We start from the raw sequence: 20,526 nt of genomic DNA, 5'->3' as shown, positions 1-20,526 counted from the left end.
CGGCGAACGAGATTGCTTCCAACTTCCATGGGTCATGCATCATACGTGTTGGACTATGATGTCCACATCGTCCCACATGGCTGACGGGCGAGACGGGGCGAACGCTCGAGGCAGGCAGCTGGAGACTATACAGACTGCATCACGCAGTTCATGGTTCAACAAAGTTGGACAGTCTACGGAGAGTCTCCGCTTACATGTCCATTGAATCGCCTCCGTTGGCAAAGTTGAAGTTTTGCTGTTGTTGCTGAGCAGCGGGAGCGCCGAAGCCAAAGTGACCTTCTTGATTGACCTGGGGGCCGGCCTCGCCCATGTTTTCCGCCTCACCCTCCTCATCGGAGAAGTATTTCTCGATAATGTTGTAGGCCTTCATGTAAATCTCCTCATTGGCGTTGTTCTGGCACTCGTGGATCTTCTCCATACCGCCAACCTCCTCAATGAAGAGGGCGTAGCGGTTGATAGCCTCGCCAGCAGCACCGCCTTCGTTGGCCTCCTTGTCCATCTCGCCGACCTTGAGGATGTTCTCCAGACCGTCGAGCGCGACTTGAATGATCTTGTTGTCAGGGCACGCAAGCAAGTCGCAGAGGGGCTTGATGCAGCCGTGCTGGACCAAGTAGCGGATCTGGGCTGGCTTCTGAAGACCTCCACTGGTCGCGTTGGAGATGGCCCAACAGGCCTCCTTCCTGGTCTTGAAGTCGCCGTTCTGGAGGAGGTGAATCAGCGGTGGGATGATGTTCGCATCGATGACCGCCTGGATCTGGGTAGAGTTGCCGGCAGTAATGTTGGAGATGGTCCAGCACGCCTCCTTGCGAATACCATCCTTAGTGGAGCTCAAGAGGGAGAGCAGAGCCGGGAGTGCGCCGCAGTTGATGATGACCTGGGTTTGGACGTCATCGCCCGTAACAATGTTGCCGACGGAGCGCAGAGCGGGGGTCTGGACAGAGGTGGAGGCATGCATGAGGAGCTCCACAAGGCGGCGGGGGATGCCGGCCTCGATGACGGCCTGGATCTTGTCGTTGGAGCCATCGGACAGGTAAGAAATGGCCCAACAGGCGTCGATGAGGACCTCGTCGTCGAGCGAGTAGACGAGCTTGGCCAGGACGGGGAGGGCGGGCTGAATCTGCTGGTCACTTAGCACGTCTGGTCACGTCCATGTCACATCACGTCATAGGAAATGGATGAAGGGGTGTAGGGCAAGCTTACCGTCTGCCAGTCGGGCTGCGGGGTCTTTCCACGGCAGAAGTTGCTCAGGGTCCAGGTCGCATTCCTGAGCATGCTCAGCTTGCGGCTGTCACCAAGCAGGGCCAGCAGTGGACGGAGGGCGCCGGCCTGCAGGACAAAGTCGCGGCAGGCAGGGCTGTCACCGGCGATGTTACCCAGTGCCCAAACGGCCTGCTCCCGCACGTCGGGCTCGTGGCTGCTGAGGAGCTCGACGAAGATGGGCACCGCGCCCGCCTCGATGACGACCTGTGTCTGCTGCGCTGATCCAGAGGCGATGTTTGTGAGTGCCCATGCCGCCTCGAACTGGACGAGCGTGTGTGGCGAGCGCAGGAACTCAACAAACCGGCTGACGACGCCCGTCTCAATCACGCGCTCGATGGGTGGGTTGCGCTCCTTGGACAACAGCTTGCGGAACTTGGTCGTGGCTTGAATCTGCTCGTCAATCTGCTCCGAGAAGACGCCCTTGACCATCTGGGGGAGCTCTTCGTTCAGCTGTCATGGCGCATGTCAGTCAGCCCAGTCTTCTGTTGTGTACGTGCGCGTGCTGCTGGGTGTGGGAGCAGCACAGCTTGGTGGGGTTATCTACTACACACCTGGCCTTCAATGTTGCCGCCCTCATCGTCGCTGTCGGGGGCAGCGCCCAATGCAGCACCTGGCTGGTCTCTTCCTGCAATACCACGGCGCTTGGCAAGGTTCTCCTCGCGCTTTGCCCGGCGGATCTCGACTTGCTGTTCCTCGCGGCGGCGGCGGAGTTCGTCTGGCTTGAAGGCGCTCTTTGCCTTGAACGCAGTGCGGCGGTGCTCCGGGATGAACTTGTCGGCCATGGCTGTGGCGACTTGTTGTATGTGTGTATGTGGGTGTAGGTGTAGGTGTGTATATGTGTGAATGTGGATGGTTGTGTGCGTGGGGGAGGGAGGGGAGAGGAGAACGAGAGGAGGGGGGGGGGTGGTGTGTGTGCGGGTGTTTGTTTGGGAGGGGGATTTATCTTTCTCTCCGTCGTGGGTGCAGAGAGTGGGGCAGGGGATGTGAAAAGGCGGAAGCGGCGAAGCGCAACATAGGCCGGCCTGACTTTGGGTCCTAGCGCCCAACCACCTTAGTAACCTTTTGTACTCGATGTGGCCGAGCGCGTCTGTTCTACCAAAGGTATCTATCTTACCACCTGAACAAACTTACCAGAACTGGACCTGACAGGCTTGTTGCACATCTGTCAACAGTGTCTTGATGCCTCACCCACACCAGCACACACCCTCTCTCGTCTCTGCTAACGCTGGCAAATGAATTGCTCTCTTCAACCAACTAGCCAACAACACTAGAACGTGTTTGCAAACAAACCCACACTTTCTTTCTTTGGCACGCGTCTTGCAGGCCATCGCAAGCCAACACCGCTAGCCGCATCGAGACGCACAAATGCGGCCACCTGTGGGCTTTACAGCGATCAAGGACGTTTCGGAAAACCAGGCCAAGGTGAATCTGATTGGAGTCATCGTAGAATTCAAGCCGCCCAGGCCAACTCGAGGATCGGACTCTTGCCTGGAATTTACCATTCAAGATGAGTTCGATAGCTTCACTACTGGTTCCTCGAGCATCCTCTGTCGCATGTTCAGGCCGGCTGACAAGCTGCCTAAAATTTCCAGTACGGGAGACGTCGTCGTCATACGCAACTTCAAATTGAATAAATGGGGTCTGCGCATCGATTGCGTTGCTGATAGTGCTTCATTCTGCCCCGTTTTCGTCTTCCGCAAGGATCGCATTCCAGTTCCACAACTGAGCCAGCCTTACGAAGCTGGCAATAAGCGTCTCCCCTATGAAGCCATCTACAGCACGACTGAGCCTACAAGGGTAGAGCAAATCGCGGTCATTAATATGAACGCGGCTGCCTCTGGCTCGGTACAACCAGTCCAGCAGCGCAACAGTGCCTCCTCTTCGTTCAATGCTTTGCCACCCCAGAAGCTACAGTTGATTAAAGATCTCAATTTCAATCTCTTTTACGATGTTCGAGCGCAGGTCTTGAACATATATTACACTAATATGGGCACTGTCGATCTGAAGATTACCGATTATACTGAGAACGAGCAGCTCTTCTACTACGCAGATCCCAAGTCGGACGATGCACACATGGTCCAAAATAGTAATTGGACGGGGCCTTTTGGTCACTTCACCATGAACGTCCTCCTATTTGAGAGCAACGCTGCTTGGGCACGCGAGAATGTGGCCGTGGGCGATTACATTTATTTGAGGAACTTGCGGACCAAAATGTCCCCTGCCAACAAGTTGGAAGGGATAATGCATCAGGACAGACAGCGGCCAACGCAAGTGGATATTTACAAATTGTCAAATCCAGCCGAAATTGCTGAGATCGAGGCTCGGCGCAAGGCTTATGAGGAGAAGCGAGGCACAAAGTCTGCATTCGAGGCCCTCAAGGACACCCGAACTGAGCCAGCCGCGAAGGGAAAGAAGGCAGAGAAGCGGAAGAGGCAACAGGAAATGAAAGAGGCGGAATTGAGAGAGTTGGAAGAGAAACAGGCTAAGATTGAAGCAGAGCGCAATGGGGTCAACCACAATGGTGAGGCGGCTACTCACGTTGGCATAATTGTACTAAACACGTGTAGTTCGTGCTTCCTTCCCAGAGATAAAGCCCTCCACAATATCTGAAATCCTTTGTAATCCTTCCCTTCAAGCAACTACCGCGAATCACGAGGAATTTCTCCTTCCATTCGTCAACAGCCGGCATCGAGCCCGCGTGAGGGTGGTCGATGTCTATCCCCCGGAACTTGAACTCTTCTCGCATTCGACCAGGGATCGCAATTGGTATCAAGGACGAGGTAAGAGCAATCCAAGCAGTGGCCAGAGGAAGGAACGCTGGGAATGGGGCTTTGTCCTCCTAGTCGAAGATGCTGTCCTGCCGCCAAATACAGTCTCGGAAAAGATGCGTTTAGTAGTCGGGAATAAGGAGGCACAAGGTCTCCTCAATATCAAACAAAATGCGCAAGAGTAAGTACTTTACAGTGTTGATTCGACAGTGTATTGATTATTTGCAGTCTGAAGAAGAACCCAGGTTTGCTACAACAGCTGGAAGAGAGGCTCTTCATCCTATGGGGCAATTTAATGGAGCTCAAGACCGAAATGAGACTCAAGGGCTCTGATCTGCCCCTCCCCCCTGGTGACAATAGGTTACAGAATAAGCCGTTCGACTGCTGCATCGAAGAATATGGCCATGAAGTTCCCATCAGCGACCTGAATCCATTGGGATTTCAGCGCATGTTCAGGCTTGTCCACACCGTCATCAGTTCCTGACAGAACACTTTTGAGAGCAATGGCCGACTGGATCAAAGCCCCGAGGCTTGGATAGTCAAGTGCTCATTGATGCAAAACGTCTTGCGGTATTTGTTTTTGAGGTTCTATCCAGGGAAGGTAAGGGATGCACAGTTGGTAGCCGTGGTTGGTCGTTATCACATGTCAAGCTGATCACGCACATTTAGCGATATACACTTAGCGGGGATGACTCATTTGGGAAAGGATACGTTGGAAGTTTTGGACGTCTGAATAAGGTTTGGCCATGAAGCGCTCTAGGAAGATGCGGCATGAGCCATTGCGTCAAGGGCAATCGAGTATTGCGACGCTTCGCAAACCATGCACACGCCACGGGCTCAATCATGTGTACATACTAGTGGCTCACCGTCATGCTGATAGTGTGGGGGACGCGGTGTTTGTTTTAGGAGCCATTGTGGAAGAGTGACTAAAATGGCGTTTTTGTGTGGATTGCGTGCTTGACGGATTGCGTGATGTTGCGCACGGCGATCAAAGTATACATTAACTTCCGAAACTAAACAAAAAAATGTACCATTACTTATGAAGACATCGTGAGAACTGAAACGAACTAGAAGAGTACTTGTAAGTGGTATAGTGCAGCCAGATTTCCCTGGTCCTGTTGAAGCGACACAGACACTGGATACTAAAGCCGGGATATAGGTCCTGTTACGAGAGACGAGCCATCGCCTCACTATACAAGCGATTACATTAATGGCAACTGCTACTCAATAGAGAATATCATGGAAGTACTGACTATGGCACCCAATCTACTCGAATCGGCTACCCAGCCCACGACCACCGCCAGCAATATCTTCCCAACCGCGATACCATCCTCAAAACAGCCAGCAAACACCACCACAACCGAGATCTCGCCCTCAACAATCACACCTACCACCTCACCTCCAAACACCAACACACTAGTCCTCGACCCCTCCCTCATCACCAACGACATCGACCGCCTACGCTTCGAAGCCGCAGCCTACACCCAGCTCCCCAAGCCCTTTTCGCCCAACCACCCCTCCCCCAATTCCTCCCCACCCCCCTCCTCCACAGACCTCATCTCCTCCCCCTACAATAACCCAGGCCACTACCTCTCACTCCCCACGCTCCCCCTCCCCTCCATCCTCCTCGCAAAAGCCCTCACCGCCCTGCACCCCACAGTCCCACACTACGCAACTGCGCACTACACTTCCGCGCTGAACTTTCCACACGTCCTCGCCGTGCTACGGGACCTGCTGCACAGCGAGCAGCAGGCAAGGGGATCATGGCAGCGAACGTCATTTTACGTCGTTGTGTTTCGGAGCAAGTTGAAGACTGGGGTGGATGTGGAGTGGTTGTATAAATTGGATTACGAGAGTCATGCTGAGGCGTGTGCGAGTGGGGGGTTGTTGAAGTATTGGTTTGGGAAGGCGGATGGGGAAGGTAGGAATTTGGCTACTTGTATGTGTTTTTTTCCCTTTCGTTGCCTTTTTCTTCTACATACTACTCGTGCTGTTTTCCCTATCACACACGCCCATTCTGTGAACAGTACTTCGAGACTCTCCAAAGGGTTTTTGTTCAGCGAAATGTTGAACTAACGGATGTGATGAGCAGGCTTCTGGCACTCCCGCGCCGACGCGGTGCAAGGTGGTCTGGGGCCCTGGCATAAGAAGGCCAGAGCGGCGGGACGCGAATTGTATGAGAGTATTGTGTTTTCGACGCATAGGTTTACGATTCTGGATGGGGCGGAGGAGTTTGAGTTTGAGGACTGGAGAGAGTAAAGAGTAGGGGGGAGGGAGTGGAAAGGTGACGGTACCCGCATGGGGTCTGAAAGGTGAGGGCATCCTATGGGCGTTTTGGCATTGTGGATTATGTGGATTAAGAAGGACTTAAGGAAATATAGATTTGGTATCTGGATTTGTATTAGGAGAGCAATTAGGAGATTTCTGACCTTGATGGGAGGTATGAAATGTTGTCTGTGCAATCATAGACGTGTCTCTCGAGCAGCTTGATTCGAGAAGCATCCTGCATTTTCGAAGTTGTGATTCACTCATTGGCCCTGGTCGACTCACCATGTCCATGTACACGTGATATACTACGTATCTGTGTGAATCCAGTTGATGATGATCAAATGTACAGCAATGAAATTGTTCCAAGTGATCTATGCCATGCCCTACTATACAGCGCAAGTTTTGCATGCCATGCCGAGTTCGAATTACAGTAATCCCATCCATCTACTCGCTTCGATCTTGTCAGGCCTCCTTCATGGTCGAACAACGCGGAGACCGTCCTTTGATGGTGCTGCTGCGCGCTTGAATGACTACACTCCGTCAGCATGTTGGCAGGATTGATTTCTGCATAGTTTACTCACGTTGTCACACTCTTCCCATGCCCGTCCCGCACCAAAACCGAGACCAACGAAGGCAGGCCATGCGCGACGCTTGAAGAGGAGAACGGAGAAGACGATACCGAATGAGACACCGAGGCCGGAGCGGATGAGCATGGAAGAAAGGCAGCGGTCCCACTACGAGTATTTGTTAGCATCCGCCATTGCACTGTCACATGTAGGAGTTGTCTGCGCAAGCCATCCAAAGCCAGGACAGGGCACGAATGAAGCAGAGCTGTCACAAGCCAATCAATTGCCCGGTTTTCCAAAATCAAACTATATCTGCAAACTGGGATGAGTGTACCTTCTCGTTGAGGAGAGCTTCGCTCATCGGGCGGGTGGTCCGCGGAATCGGCGCAACCGGCTGGGGGTTTTGTTGGTCGGCCATATTGAAGGGATGTGAGGGTGCAATTGATCGATTCGGCGAGGGCACTCGATGTGCGAGGGGTGCTTAGGAGCGGCTTTGGCGTGGTGTTGATGCTCGTCTTTCGATGTCTGAGCGGAACTTTGACGTGCTCCCGGCCGGCAGCCCTTGGCAGATGCGACAGGGGTCTTCCAAGGTTCCCAGCGAACGTAGCTCCTGGCCCGAGCTCAATTTTTTTCCAATGCTAGTGCTTCTCTCCCATTTGCGCAGACTTCGCAACTACGGCGTAAGAGAGGTGACAAGATGGCGCCGATTGAGCAGGTAAGATATACATATATTTATAATGTAGCGGCGACATGTAGTTAATCAATGCTAGACATCGAGCACCGACTCAATCTCAACTCGACCGCGACTGCAAGCCATCAATCAGGACTTCTCGGACTTGGACGAGCAGATTCACCAAGCTGCTCGTATAATAGGCCTTCCGGGAGACTGGAATACCATAAAAGACCAAGATGCCCGTGCTGGGGTTATAAGGCACATTGTCCGAGCTAGAGCAGAATGGGTTTTGCGCTGGGTACTCGATAAGCTCAAGGAGGAGACGGATGCAGGGCGCAAGGCACGAGCGCATCCAGAGACATGGCAGCTTCTCGATTGGATGATACATGTTCTGCCTGTCTCGCGCAGTGCCCCACATTTGCGCGATGCCAGTCTGCCAACCATCCTCGAGAGGGCTCTATTCGAGCGCCTCGACAGCAGTTCGAACACTCAATCCGAAGACGTACATATGGAAGACGCATCAGACTCAAGCAGCGACCCGGCCCGGATTGGTTTCAAGCAATCGCGTAAACGAAAACGAGGAGCAAATGGCACTACTTCGATCCCGTCAGTCAGCCAAGAGACTGACCTCAACACTCTGTTCCCTGCTATAAGAGCTGTCGCAGCCACAATCATCTCTCTAGCTTCGAGAAACGACAAGGCCCAGGACATTACTCAAGCAGAGCTTATGAAAATGGTACTTAGGACAGAATCTGCACAAGCTGCCAGGATCCTCAGATTTTGGTTGGAAAGCGTTACTCAACTTCTATCAGCCAAGTCGCTCAACTCATCCGATGTCGACGACACTCTGGACTTGTCCTTGATAGTTGAAGTGTGGGATGTTCGGATTATAGACTCGAAAGACGAAGTAGGAGTATCTGCAGACGAGTTTAGCACCGAGTGTCTTATACCTACCCTTACCCTGCTCGAGACCCTGGGCAGCCTCCGTGGGCAAACTTCGCCGCAGATCTCTCCTACCACCATTGATCGCGCCACGCAAAAACTTGACCGGTTACTGGCAAAGCACATACTGGCGCCATCAAGGGCCGCGTTCTTCGCGGACGTTACTGAAGACCCTGCGAAGCCTGCTTCAGAACGCGAACCGAAAGCACTTTTAAGTCATCTCGAACCTCTCCGCGCAAAGCTTTTACAGGCTGCACAGATCGAAGATGCTGGCGAATCATTACCGGCGGAACTTGCAGTGCTCTTCCATTCTCTTTCGACCTTGTTAGATTTGGCCATACGTGCGTCTCCCTCCAGATCACCAAAAGGCAGGCTTGCAGAGAAGCCTTGGATCCAAGCGACATTTTCGGCACTTGCTGCATGTGCCAGATGCTCTCTAGACACTCCACCAGAATTCGTCATGCGCGAGTCTGCGGTCGGAGCATTGGATGGTGCACTTCAGGTCTTGCATGCGCACAATGTCAGCATCAACCCCAAGCTCGTGGAGATTATCTTTTGGTACTATGGTGGTGTCAAATACCCAGAACGTCAAGAAAAAAAGATACATTGGCCACTAATCGCGTCATTGATCAAGCTCGATGCCTCGGTTTTCGTAGCAGAACCCAAGACTAGCATCAAGATTTCGCCGGATAAGAATCACGCTGACCTTGCCGAGTTCATCTTCGAGCGTATCTCGGTCGAGGAGATTAAGCATCCTAACTTCACTCCTAGTTCACTCCGAGCCCAGATCAAATCACATCAAGATGAGGAACCGAAATTTGCCGGAAAAGCTTTGATTATAGAGCAAATCATCACTCCCTTGATGTCAGCTTTCGTACGGAACCGAAATCTGCTTGGGTTTATGCGCAGGTGGGATCAACAATTGGTGAGGGTTCACCGGCACGAGACCCAGAAGATTCTCAAAAAGCGTCAGGAACATATTTGGGAAGATCGAGCCCTGAGTAAGGCTTTAGGGGAGATTTTCGAACAGTCTTTGACACAGGGTCAAATATCCACTCTGGTTGAAGAGCATGCACAACGAGTCGCTAAGCTAGGCGAGACCATTGCAAATGGAAAAAATGAGGATGTCGACGTCAAGAAACTCGCTGGCTACAGATACGCTGCTAGCAGCGCAGTTATAGTACCCACTATCCTAGAAGCAGTCCGGACTGACGAAACTATTATGGCCCTGCGACCACATCTGGATAGTCTATTCCGCTCCTTCACGACATGGGTGCAAGATGACAGATTCAGCCTACATTCGCAAGTGTCCCACTCTTGGTTCACGTTGAGCCAGCTCCTAGCTAAATTATGGCCTATCGAGCTACACACGTCTCCGAACCTACAAGCGGAGTTGCTCGAACCCCTTATTCCAAGCGCGCTTGATGACATCTCTGGAACCCGTTCTGGGAGTTCTAAGAGGCGTATCGACTCTTCTGCGCAGGCTGCAGCCATGTTGTTCCTACTCAACGTCTGTACATACATGCAGAAAGTACCGGACTTCGATGCCGTCATCCAAGCGACGTTGAGCAGGATTACAACTACCCTATCCGGCAAGCAACTGGATGCACCAGAACATGCTAAGGCCATTGAGTTCTTTTGCACTTATTTCATCGGACTGTTCGGATACCTTGATGCATCGGAATGCGTGGAATTACTGCAGTCAGTACTTTCAATGCTGGCAAAGGTCGATGACAGGGTTCAAAGCAATTTGCTCAACTCCTTGTCTCATTCCATCATTAATGAAGGCAACGCTTCTCTGAAGAAAGCGTATTACTCTACACTCGCAAATTCGCTTTCGAAGAGCGATGGCAAACAACAAGAACTAGCTGTCAAAGCCATGTCGTACATCCACCCAGCGGCGTTCTCGCGTGAACAACGAGAGGCGATCTTGAATCAAGTCATCGACTTGATCTGTAACAACTCAAGCACCTCGACAGGGTTCATGAGTATCGCAACGCATCTCATGGAAACTCCAAATGCGACGGCCAAAATTTCTACCGACAGTAGTGTCATTTTTGAGGTCGCAGAGAGACTCCATCAGCATGGAAACGAGTCACCTGCGAGCTTGCAACTACTCAGGCAATTAGTCGAGTCAATTCTGGTTCACATGATTCCAAATGAGAAGCAGTCTCAGAACAAAACTTTTCTCAAGGGTTTTGCTGAGAAGGTCGATCAGATTGCTACGGCTTCAAAGAAGTGCTCTGCTGCGAGGCTGTCTATCCTTCGAGCTACGATACATGCACAGAAGCAAAGCAAGCTCCTAGACCCACTGCAGTATGTCGAATTATTAAAGCATTGTCTTACCGATGGCGATGGTGATGAAACTGCTTCACTTCAGGAGATACTAGACGCCTTCAACGACCTCCCTTCTGCCACTCTACAGGCACTCAACATCTACGACACTACCCGAGCGTGGCTACGCATCTGGGTCAATGACAACAGCGATTTGGACTCTTACATTGCCTCTTCTGGCGAGAGCTCTACCGAGTTGGCCAAGTACGTGGCACGATTACACACGACCGTTGCAAGGTTCAGATTGTACCCCAAAGTAACCTGGTTCATGAGCTTGACGTTAAGAATCCTCCGCGAACCACTGACCGACGGCGTCAAAGCCAGCACCTACGACGCTGTAAAGGACGCTCTTACATCTCTCCCGTTGGCAGAGAAGCTCGATCTGATCCCCAGCCTTACCCATGCCACCGACCCCCTCGACCGCGCATCCTCCCATCGCATATTCAGCATCCTCATCACTACCCTCCCCGACAAGCTCGACCCGAACCCCGACCTCAAGCAACAGCAACTCGCCCTCCTCCCACGCATCAGCATCCTCCTTGCCCAAACCTCAGACAACCCCTCTTTCAACGCCCTCCTCAACAGCATCAACACCATCCTCACCGACAAGCCCGCCCTCGCCTCCCAACACAGCATCGAATCCGTCCTCGCCGTCCTCGTCAAACTCACCTCCCGAAGCAGTCCCCCGCTCCCCACCTCCCACGCCCCAGAAATATACTCCCGCCTATGCGAAACAACACGCTTGATCCTCTTGCTACACCGCGGCCGTATCGGAGGCCGTTTCCACATCCTCCTCCCCTTGCTACAGGGTCTTTTATTCTGCCTCTTCATACCAAACACACCCCGCACCGGCGCCCTACCCTACTGGCTACGCTCCCTACCTCCCCGCTCCAACCCTTCCTCAACACACCACCCAATAAATCACCCCCCCACCCACCTCACCCCTCAAAACGCAACACACTTCTCCCGCCTCCTCTCCACCCTCGTTAACCCCCCACAGTCGTCCATTTCAAAATCAAACACCCAGACTTCCTCCCTCACCGATCCCCTCAAAATCGCCCGCGATCGCACCGCCGCGTTCCTATACCCTTTGCTCACGGCTTATTGTCGCTTTCAGCTCAGTGGGAGATTGGAGGCCTCGGTGCGGGAGAAGTTGGCGCCGGGGTGGGCAGAGGTGTTGGGGACGGCGGCGCTGCGGAGGGAGGGGCTTGCGGCTATGTTTGCCGGGTTGGGGCGGAGTGAGAGGGATGTTTGGAGGGGGGTGTGGGGGGAGTGGGAGGCGGGGAGGGGGAGGGGGATTGATGTGTAGAATAGTTGGATGGAGGTGGATCATGGGTAGAGAGATTTACAATTCGGTGTTTGGGATTTCCATGACGGATTTTGTTCTAGTCATGGAAAAAAAGCCCAATTATGTCGATGATGGACGGAATATGTTTTGTTAGGAAGAAAAGGGTTAAAAATATAATCTGTTTGACTCATTCACTATTTATCTGGTGGCTCTAATCTCGTACTAGAGACATAGCCAGTAAGTGTGATCATACAAAGGCTTGTCCTTTGGACGCATCATCCACTCGAGCAAGTGACGCAGAAGCCAGAAAGACGGCCGTCATCCGCAAAATAACCCATTTCCAGTCCAGGATTCCTACCAGTACCTAGTCACCGGCGCAAAGGACTACAAGACAGACTATCAGGACTAGTAGTACTAGTACCTGTTGCCTCCCTGAGGCGGCTGCCCATACTGCTGCTGGCCCGGGTATCCACCAGGTGCACCGCCCTGCGGCGGTGGGGGTCCACCGTACTGTTGACCTGGAGGTGGGTACTGTCCCTGTGGCGCACCGTACTGGCCTGGTGGAGGGTGCTGGCCATAGCCTCCCTGTTGTGGCGGACCACCGTATTGACCCGGAGGCGGCTGCTGGCCATAGCCCTGCTGAGGAGGACCGCCATACTGGCCGCCGGGAGGAGCACCATAGCCGCCTGGGGCGTGGTTGGACTTTTCGTCCTTGGAGTCGTAGCTGCGGTCAATGGCGCCGAGGAGGAGCTTGATGATCCACAAGTCTGGAGTCAGGTCGACAGGGGGGTTTGCGCGCATCATTTCTTCCTGCTCGTTTTCAAAGTCTAGATATTGTCAGCGAGTTGTTCAGCGCAAAAGACAAAGGACCAAAGAATCTTACTGGAAGTACAGTCCACCATGGGACCAATCTGCGGATCCTCATCAAGCTTGCTGAGGAACTTGCGCGCCATCTCGTCGTTTCCGACTTGGGCAAATTCAAACGCAACACCACCGCGGCCGTACTGAGGGAAGCGCTGCTGCAGCGTGTCGAACGCGTAACGGATGGTGTCGAAAACGGCGTTTTGTGGCTCACCAGCTGGTTGACCGTCTGTGATGGCAATGACTAGGACGGGCTTGCGCAGCTGACCAGCAGAAGCCTTCTGGAGTACTATCTCATCGATGACCTTCTTACGGAGGGAAGTACCCATGGGAGTAAGACCCTTGAACTGAACACCGCGCATGACTTCTTCAATCTGAGTCTCGTTTGCAACGCCGTCCTGCAGAGCGCGGCCTTGCTGATTACGTATGCCAGACAGGTCGGTGTTCATGAAGCGGATGGAAATGCCATCGGCATCGAAGAGGGTGGCGGCGAACGACACACGCTCCAAGATGAGGCGCAAATCCTTGATGCGGCTACCTTCTTCCTCGAATTGCATGGAACCACTGTCATCTTGGACGGCTTAGCTTTTGCAAAGAACTCTTGAGAGCCTAATACGCACCGATATACAAAACAATGTCGTAGAGCGCTAGCTTGACGATGTCGTTGGCAATCTCCTTCTGCACTCGCCAGCGTTGAATGACCTCGTTCACCTTTGGCGCAGCCTGTTGCGCAATCTGATCAATGATGGGCGAGTTTGGTGGGTAGAAGGTCTGGAGGCCCTTCTCTTGGATGCAAGCGTTGAGCAGCTGCTTGTAACCGGCGACTTCTGCAGGACCTTGTTGTACTTGTTGCAGAGGTGGAGGGCCGCCGTAGCCGCCTCCTTGGGGTGGCGGTGCGCCATATTGTTGGCCTTGAGGAGGTTGCCCTGGTGGGCCGCCCTATTGAATAGTTAGTACCTCGTTCTTGCCACTTGCTGCATTGCTCTGCGTCGCATCTCGTTTGACAATTGTTCCAGAGGCGCAAACAGTCTGCGGAATACGAACATAGGCTGGCGCTTGGCCATAAGGCTGTCCATACGACTGCGGGGGCTGTTGCCCATACTGCTGAGGTGGTTGCTGTCCCCAGTTATTTGGCGGTGGATACTGGGGTGACAATGGGGCTTGTCCTGGATAGGGAGATTGTGGTGCCTGTGCTACCTGTGGTGACTGGGGATAAGGCGACTGAGGCGGTTGTCCTGGAGGTGGTGGAGGAGGCGGCCTATTGTAACCTGGCTGGCCCTGGGGTGAGTATGGCGATGGTGCGCCGTAGTTTTGGGGTTGTTGATATGGTGAATGTGGGGGCGGTTGTGAACCGGGACGTAGTGGCATAGGAGGAGGAGGAGGAGCTGATTGTTGGTGCGCATAAGGATTCGGTGCCTGGCCTTGGGGTGGCTGATAGGCGTTGTAGGCCGACGACATCTTGCTTGATAGAGGCATGCTGTGGCTAAAGCGCGAGTGAAGTGTGGCGAGGGGGCAGTCGAAGCGTAGTAACCAGGCGGCGGGGTAGTTGGTTGCTATGTAGTATGTAGGGGGCGCAAAGCAAGGTGGCCAAGGACTCAGGAGTGTGTGGAGACGCGTCAAGTGTTGTGCGAGTCCAGTCACAAGGTGGCGGGTCCTTGAAGAAGGGCGATGACGATTGACCCAGAGCACAGCAGCGTTCTACCGGTCAGAAAAAGGAAGAAAGAGGTTTTCACTCACTGCGGGTGGACCGGCACCAGGTGGTGGCGCACTGCCTGGATAGGCTTGATACTGCTGCTGGCCGGGCTGGAGGAGGCAATGAAATTAGCAAAAGGCTTGTGTAGGAGTACTCAGTCGACCATGACAGCTGATGACATACATAGGCAGATTGACCACCTGGTGGAGGGTAACCACCGGCGGACGCGTTGGCTGCGGCCATCTTGGATGCGAGCTACAGCCAGTCAGTTGCCAAGTCAGGCCGATGACGCATGCGCGGGGTAGGCAAGTATGTATGGGAGGGGCACAGGCTGGCAGACAAAGGGGGACGACAACATACACCCATTTTGAAGTTTGAAGACTGGGGGCGGGTGTTCTGGCGATCGAGAGAATGTGTGTTGTTGTTTCCCCAAGGCGGTGAGAGAGTTCTGACAAGGCTGGTGGTGTTGACTGTTCTTCGTCAGAAAATGAGGATGGGTACCGGTATGTGGGGAAGAAAGCTGACAGATGAAATAGCCGATGGCCGTGAAATGAATAGCTAACAGTAAAGCAGCTGAGGGTGATGACAGCGGCCGCCCTGACCGGTGTCGGTACCGTACTCTAGCTGAACACAGCCCCGGTGGAGAGAGGGTGGCTAGAGAACTACACTGCACTGCCCTCGTGCATCTTCATTGGTTGGCCGAGTGTGACTGTGTTGTCATGGTGGGGTACGGCAACTCTTGTGGTTGAGGCTGAGCTTATGTCTATGTAGCCCGTCTACTATAGAACTTGGTAACTATCTTCTTCATCAAGTGCGCCATATGCGTAGTACAAGTACAATGGTCTACTACTAGCAGTACTGTCATTTCCATTTCATGACACGGCCCAGCGAACGAGCGGGGCAACGCAACATTGAATCATCCTGCGCGATCAATCATGCTAGGTACAACACAACGCACACAAACGCTCACTCCCATCTGGCAGCCATTTCGCAAAACCCTCTAGTAGTCATCAGCTGCCATAGCAAGCCCGCCTCCTCGCTTCCCTGTGCTTACATGGAACAGTACCGAGGGAGGAAAGGAGGAAAGAGGGCTGGTCAAGTATGAGTTTATGAATCCGACCATCTATCATGGGTGTGCTGGTGAGGCGTTGGGCGATCATGTTGTTTAACCAAGTTTCTCTTTGTTTGCCTGCTAGCTAGGGAGTAACGAGCCCACGATTAGATTGCAAGCACCCTGCCTTCCACCATCAATCTGCTACTTCTCCTCTTGTTCCTTCCAAGTCACGACCCTTGCCAGAGAAACACAGGCCTTCATCTCTCTTCCCAAGCTCCACATTCCTTTGCTGTTTCATGGCCATCTATCATCATCACATCTCCTGACGCCTCTCAGTCGGACTCGAGCTGCGACCGGCATCTGATTCCTCTTCCGACTTCCTGCGCTTTCGTTTTACGCCCTGGTCCTTCGACCCCTCCGCAGGTGATGAAAAATCATCAATATCAATATCCTCCAGATCATCTAAGCGGTAAGACGTAATGGGTGATGTTCCTGTGCTAGAATCCGAAACTGGCGTACCAGATTTCAGGTATTCCTGAACCCTCTCCATGAGCTTTGTCTCAGCAGCCTTGATCACAGCCATGCCGGCCTTTCGCGGAAGCCAAGGAGGTAACGCCGCCGTGAACCAGTACTCATGGTGTCCAGGATATAGAATCTTTTCGTCGGCGTTCTCATTAACGTACTCAATGAGCGCGTGGCATGCCAGACAGCAGCGCTTCGACACGGGAAGAACTTTTGCGGGCTTGGCAAAGCTATCAACGATGTCTTTAGATAGTAGTTGGAGGTACGGATTTTCGCCGTTCTTATCAGAGCTAACTTTGTCGCGGGCCGCTTGTGTTTCGTGAAGAAGCTGAAGGGACAACAACAGAGTCTCGCAGTGAAAGTTGCCATCAAAACCGTTTTCGTCCTCCCATTTCGTATTCGATATCACAGGCGTTCCATCCTTTATCTGCTCGTGTTCCTGGATGAATGCCTTGATTTTTGCAACGTTGTCTGGTCCTATCTCATTGCCCCAGGGGAACTTAAGAGTCTCTATTACCCTCCTCATCGACATCATGTTGCTGTCTGCCTGGTCTTGGAAGCAACGTACGAACTCGAACCTAGTAGCTCTTAAGAAATTGTGCGTTTGTTTGTCGTGCGTATCGCCAGAAATTTTGCCTAGACTATTGACTGCCTTTTGATGAAGGCATATTAGATCCAAATACTTTAATGCTGCCAGGTCCCAGTTCTGCTAAAGTCCAGCTAAGTCAATTCCCTCGAAGTCCGCAGTATACGCTGCTTTCTTAGTTATGAAGGTCTTTTCGAGACCACCTTCCAAGTCCCTGAGACCGCCGTCCGATGACGACGACTGATATGGGCTGGGTTCTGATGAAAGCTGCCCAAGTGGGTCTGATGAAAGCTGCCCAAGTGGGTCTGATGAAAGTATGTCGGCTGAGTGATTTGATGGCCAAGCATTAAGCTCGCGCCTCTGCTCCTCTCTATCTTTGACCTTGGTGATGGCGAAGACATGTTTCAGGTACAGTAGGTGAGCTTGCACTACAGGCCTTAGCTTGTCCAGCAGTGCTGAGAGTAACCTTAACCATCCACTGGCGGTCGCGGCGTAGCGATCTAGCTTTAGGGCGGCGTTGGCGACTTGCTCTTCACTTAAGTTGCCTTTACCTTTATCCATAAGCCATTCGTGTTTGTTGTTTACTAATTTGAGGAGGGCAGCATTCACAGCAATAAGTAAACCACTAAGTAATGTCTAAAAGGCAGGTCGTGTGTCGTTTGTGTATTCGACCTCATCGGATCGTTCCAGCCATGGCTCCAGCTCAGGAGCAAGACCCAATCTTTTCAAGGACGCGAGGATCCTCCGCAATAATGGACCCGGGATCTTCATGCCTTTTGCATTCGAAGGCTGGAAGGGTATATTCTTTTCAGTCCTAGAAGCAGTGTGCACATCTGTCGACTGCTTGGTCAAAAATTCCCAAAGATTTCGGTCATGCTTAGTTGTACCGCGAATGATACGTCCACGGATCTTCGCAATACTGGCAAGAAGGACGTAGTTGTGTAATCTTGCTCTTGTTATGCGCAAGGCGTCACGATCACTAGCCTCATAAGTAGCAGTGATCAACGAAATGAGCATTGAACCATGCTTATCGAGGGTAATGCTCGTCTTCGGGGCTTTCCTCTTAATGCCAGTTGTGTGTTTCAGCAACCATGCTCCAGCTGAGTTCATGGGCTCTGCTGGTTCGGCAATGATCTCCACCAACAGCGGTGCAATTCGGTTCACCATACCTTTCTTCTTGTTGCCCTTGTTCTTATCGGTCTCAGGATCAGGATTTGCCGTGTAGTAGACGTGTCCTATGCCTGCATCGTCTTCGTCATCGAGTTCTAGGGAGTTGTCGCTTGTCTCATCATCGTCGCGGTCAGGATCGGTCAAGATCTGGACAAGTGGGCCATTTTTATCTGCAGACCTCACGGCGACCACCTCCAGATGGCGAACAAGCAGATCGTTAAAATCAGCAAGCCTTCGGTACAACACATTGTTTTTACTGTTCTTATTGTCGTGGATAAAGCCAAGACCGCCCTGTTGTGTATGGTCGTCTATGCCGTTGGTGGCGCGCAGCAGGTTTGTTAGCCCACGGAATCGGAGCAAATCCGCCTCAGTCAGAAAATCGGAGGCTCTGCCGAACGTTGCAGCCATGGCTGATGGCGGTCGTCCTATGAAAACAATGTGGCGGGTGGGTCAGGGCGAAAGGGCCGGGCGAAATATCTTTGTGGGGTGTAGCGAAAGCGCTGAGTGCGCTGACGCGCTAGCCCGAAGCGAACCGCGGGGGCACAAGGATCTCCAGAGAAATGATACATCAATAGTCATCGCCAATGTAACATATTTTTCTAAGCAATTAATAAGAAGGGAGAGGCATGTCTTTATATATTCTATACCCCGTACCCTACACACCTTTACCCTACACAACTATGCTCTAATAGATGGACTTTCTATCTCTAATCTAACCTGCTAATAATATTTGCAGAAGATAGCTCTGACCAAAGTACAAACATGTTAGGACACGGTGTCTATTCCCACTGCGCCAAATAACCAAAAAGGTGCGTATAATCCATGAATGGATTATTCACGAATAGAATAGTATATATGGGCGCAGGGCACGCCATACCCCATAGTCCTACCATGCGCGCGCACGCTGCCATGGCCTGACAAAACAAGTCAAGCGATCTGTACAAAGCCTAAATTGCTATACTATCTAATTTTAATAATTAAAGGTTTCTTTCTACATACAACTATAGGACACTACTCTAGATCGGTTTGAAGCCTCTTAATTTCTGATGAGAAGCCAGCTCTAGTAGAATCTTTCATACTTAAACATCCCGTACGAAGATTAGACTATTTTATGCTATATTGTTAACAATCGAGCAAATGTTTCACATACGACCATAGGACACTGAAAACTAGGCTTCCCGTCCGCTCAGCCATATATAAGCAGTGTACCGGCGGATTAGTAGTTAGGTGGGTGACCACTAGCGAATCCCCGCTGTTGTATGTTTTTAATTTTTTTACCATCAAATCCACTACTTACCCACGAGAATGTGCGTTAATACTACATAATAATAATAGATCGTGCGATCGTGCGAGTAGGCGCGCCCAGTCTAAGTCTTCTAAGGGCGAACCTACTTCCCCCCTTTTTTTGAGCGGGCAGAGACTCACAGGCAGCCCGGGCTAAAGTCTCAATAGAGAGGCAGAAAGCTTGCCTAGCGGACTCAAACCCACTGCTCATCAGCACGGAAAAGGCGCCTTACCGACCAGCTTCACAGTACGTCGTCTTAGAAAGCAACTGACGACATCATCAGAGCCTTTGTCCAATCCTGACTTGATCATGACTACAAAGTACCACACACCACATAGGCTACAGACATGCTTCGCCATCATCGTCGAACCCTCTACAAGCGCTCACTACTCAAACTGATTATGGGTCGCAGGATCAGGCGCCTTGTAACCTCTCCTGAAAAGAAAACTCTGTAACCGATCTTCCATCCTCGCAAGCTGTAGCAATATCAGCGACAACCCCTTTGAAGAACTGCATAACAGTGCATCTTCAACTGCAATTCTGGACACTCACAAAGCCACGTCCCGTAACCCCGTCTCTCACCCAAACGCCATAGCTCCCCATCATGTTGGCCATCATGATATCCGTGGACAAGCGGTCGCCAACAATCGCAATCTGATTTGCACTAGTCACCCCAGAGTCTGGGTGCGCCTTGAAATACGCCATGACTTCTTCTTTACATCCTGGTTTCTTCGTCGAATGTCGCAGCACTTTGACACCCGTGTTAGCTTCTAGTAATGCAGCCTCTTTTTGGTTCTTGTCCGAGTCCGTTCCTGCTGTGTTGGATACGATCAAAAGTTTCGATCCAGGATATGCAGTACGTAGTCGCTGGAAATGGTCCTGAAATATATGCTAGTCAGCTAGCTGTCATGGACTGTAGACGGATTAGAAACATCATACTTGCAATGGCTTGTGAATCTCATTGCTATGTGGAACGGCAAAGCAATTGTCCTTGTCCAGGACTACCGCCTGGATGTCCACTTTCTTGGATCCACTTTCGCCATCTCTCCTGGCAAAGGCGTTCGATAGGGGAATAGGCAATTGGTTGAAAGTAGACACTGTGTGCTGTGGAAGACACAGAGTCGGCTCTCTTATCAGCCGAAAGGCATTCAAAGTCCCCGAGATATTCATTGAATAAATTTGCGGACAATGTCTATGTGCAGATGTTTGTATCAGTCGTGCAGGGAGACGAGGCTGACTAAGGCACTGGAGCGTAA

The 20,526-nt window shown here is 52.0% G+C and overlaps 9 protein-coding genes across 9 annotated transcripts; 3 read left to right on the top strand and 6 right to left on the bottom strand.

The window, feature by feature from the left end:
- Positions 1–190: 190 nt before the first annotated feature.
- IAQ61_005518 (uncharacterized protein) lies at positions 191–2,042 on the bottom strand (the record flags this gene model as incomplete). Its single annotated transcript, XM_003840049.2, has 3 exons — positions 191–1,117; positions 1,201–1,710; positions 1,812–2,042. 3 exons carry the CDS (start codon positions 2,040–2,042, stop codon positions 191–193), a joined length of 1,668 nt encoding a protein of 555 aa, XP_003840097.2.
- A 279-nt stretch (positions 2,043–2,321) lies between these two features.
- On the top strand, positions 2,322–5,064 carry IAQ61_005517 (uncharacterized protein). The gene is made up of 4 exons (XM_003840050.2): positions 2,322–3,781; positions 3,828–4,209; positions 4,257–4,629; positions 4,698–5,064. Exons 1-3 carry the CDS (start codon positions 2,626–2,628, stop codon positions 4,510–4,512), a joined length of 1,794 nt encoding a protein of 597 aa, XP_003840098.1. The 5' UTR covers positions 2,322–2,625; the 3' UTR covers positions 4,513–4,629; positions 4,698–5,064.
- Positions 5,065–5,282: 218 nt separating this feature from the next.
- IAQ61_005516 (uncharacterized protein) lies at positions 5,283–6,104 on the top strand (the record flags this gene model as incomplete). The annotated part of the gene is made up of 1 exon (XM_003840051.2): positions 5,283–6,104. The coding sequence occupies one exon, from the start codon at positions 5,283–5,285 to the stop codon at positions 6,102–6,104; it is 822 nt and encodes a 273-aa protein (XP_003840099.2).
- Positions 6,105–6,769: 665 nt separating this feature from the next.
- On the bottom strand, positions 6,770–7,280 carry MIC10 (Mitochondrial inner membrane organizing system component; the record flags this gene model as incomplete). Its single annotated transcript, XM_003840052.1, has 3 exons — positions 6,770–6,826; positions 6,878–7,030; positions 7,197–7,280. The coding sequence occupies 3 exons, from the start codon at positions 7,278–7,280 to the stop codon at positions 6,770–6,772; spliced, it is 294 nt and encodes a 97-aa protein (XP_003840100.1).
- A 279-nt stretch (positions 7,281–7,559) lies between these two features.
- Positions 7,560–12,120, top strand: IAQ61_005514 (uncharacterized protein; the record flags this gene model as incomplete). The annotated part of the gene is made up of 2 exons (XM_003840053.2): positions 7,560–7,577; positions 7,633–12,120. 2 exons carry the CDS (start codon positions 7,560–7,562, stop codon positions 12,118–12,120), a joined length of 4,506 nt encoding a protein of 1,501 aa, XP_003840101.2.
- Positions 12,121–12,513: 393 nt separating this feature from the next.
- Positions 12,514–15,019, bottom strand: IAQ61_005513 (uncharacterized protein; the record flags this gene model as incomplete). The annotated part of the gene is given in 7 exon segments (XM_066096824.1): positions 12,514–12,926; positions 12,983–13,531; positions 13,581–13,899; positions 13,918–14,658; positions 14,709–14,792; positions 14,837–14,908; positions 15,014–15,019. The coding sequence occupies 7 exon segments, from the start codon at positions 15,017–15,019 to the stop codon at positions 12,514–12,516; spliced, it is 2,184 nt and encodes a 727-aa protein (XP_065953175.1).
- Positions 15,020–16,020: 1,001 nt separating this feature from the next.
- On the bottom strand, positions 16,021–16,764 carry IAQ61_005512 (uncharacterized protein; the record flags this gene model as incomplete). The annotated part of the gene is made up of 1 exon (XM_066096823.1): positions 16,021–16,764. One exon carries the CDS (start codon positions 16,762–16,764, stop codon positions 16,021–16,023), a length of 744 nt encoding a protein of 247 aa, XP_065953174.1.
- Positions 16,765–17,451: 687 nt separating this feature from the next.
- On the bottom strand, positions 17,452–18,393 carry IAQ61_005511 (uncharacterized protein; the record flags this gene model as incomplete). The annotated part of the gene is made up of 1 exon (XM_003840055.2): positions 17,452–18,393. One exon carries the CDS (start codon positions 18,391–18,393, stop codon positions 17,452–17,454), a length of 942 nt encoding a protein of 313 aa, XP_003840103.2.
- A 1,263-nt stretch (positions 18,394–19,656) lies between these two features.
- IAQ61_005510 (uncharacterized protein) lies at positions 19,657–20,440 on the bottom strand (the record flags this gene model as incomplete). The annotated part of the gene is made up of 3 exons (XM_003840057.2): positions 19,657–19,746; positions 19,823–20,149; positions 20,210–20,440. The coding sequence occupies 3 exons, from the start codon at positions 20,438–20,440 to the stop codon at positions 19,657–19,659; spliced, it is 648 nt and encodes a 215-aa protein (XP_003840105.2).
- Positions 20,441–20,526: the final 86 nt, after the last annotated feature.

This window comes from Plenodomus lingam, assembly GCF_022343315.1.
Source record: "Plenodomus lingam strain CAN1 chromosome Unknown contig_22, whole genome shotgun sequence".
Lineage (NCBI taxonomy): Eukaryota > Fungi > Ascomycota > Dothideomycetes > Pleosporales > Leptosphaeriaceae > Plenodomus > Plenodomus lingam.
The sequence above is the reverse complement of the archived record's forward strand: the minus strand, read 5'-3'. Positions and strand labels throughout refer to the sequence as shown.

Coding starts and splice junctions, on each gene's coding strand:
- IAQ61_005517 (XM_003840050.2), top strand. CDS start 2,626: ATGCGGCCACCTGTGGGCTTTACAGCGATCAAGGACGTTTCGGAAAAC. Junction 3,782..3,827: donor CAATGGGGTCAACCACAATG/GTGAGGCGGCTA, acceptor AAACACGTGTAG/TTCGTGCTTCCTTCCCAGAG. Junction 4,210..4,256: donor ATCAAACAAAATGCGCAAGA/GTAAGTACTTTA, acceptor GATTATTTGCAG/TCTGAAGAAGAACCCAGGTT.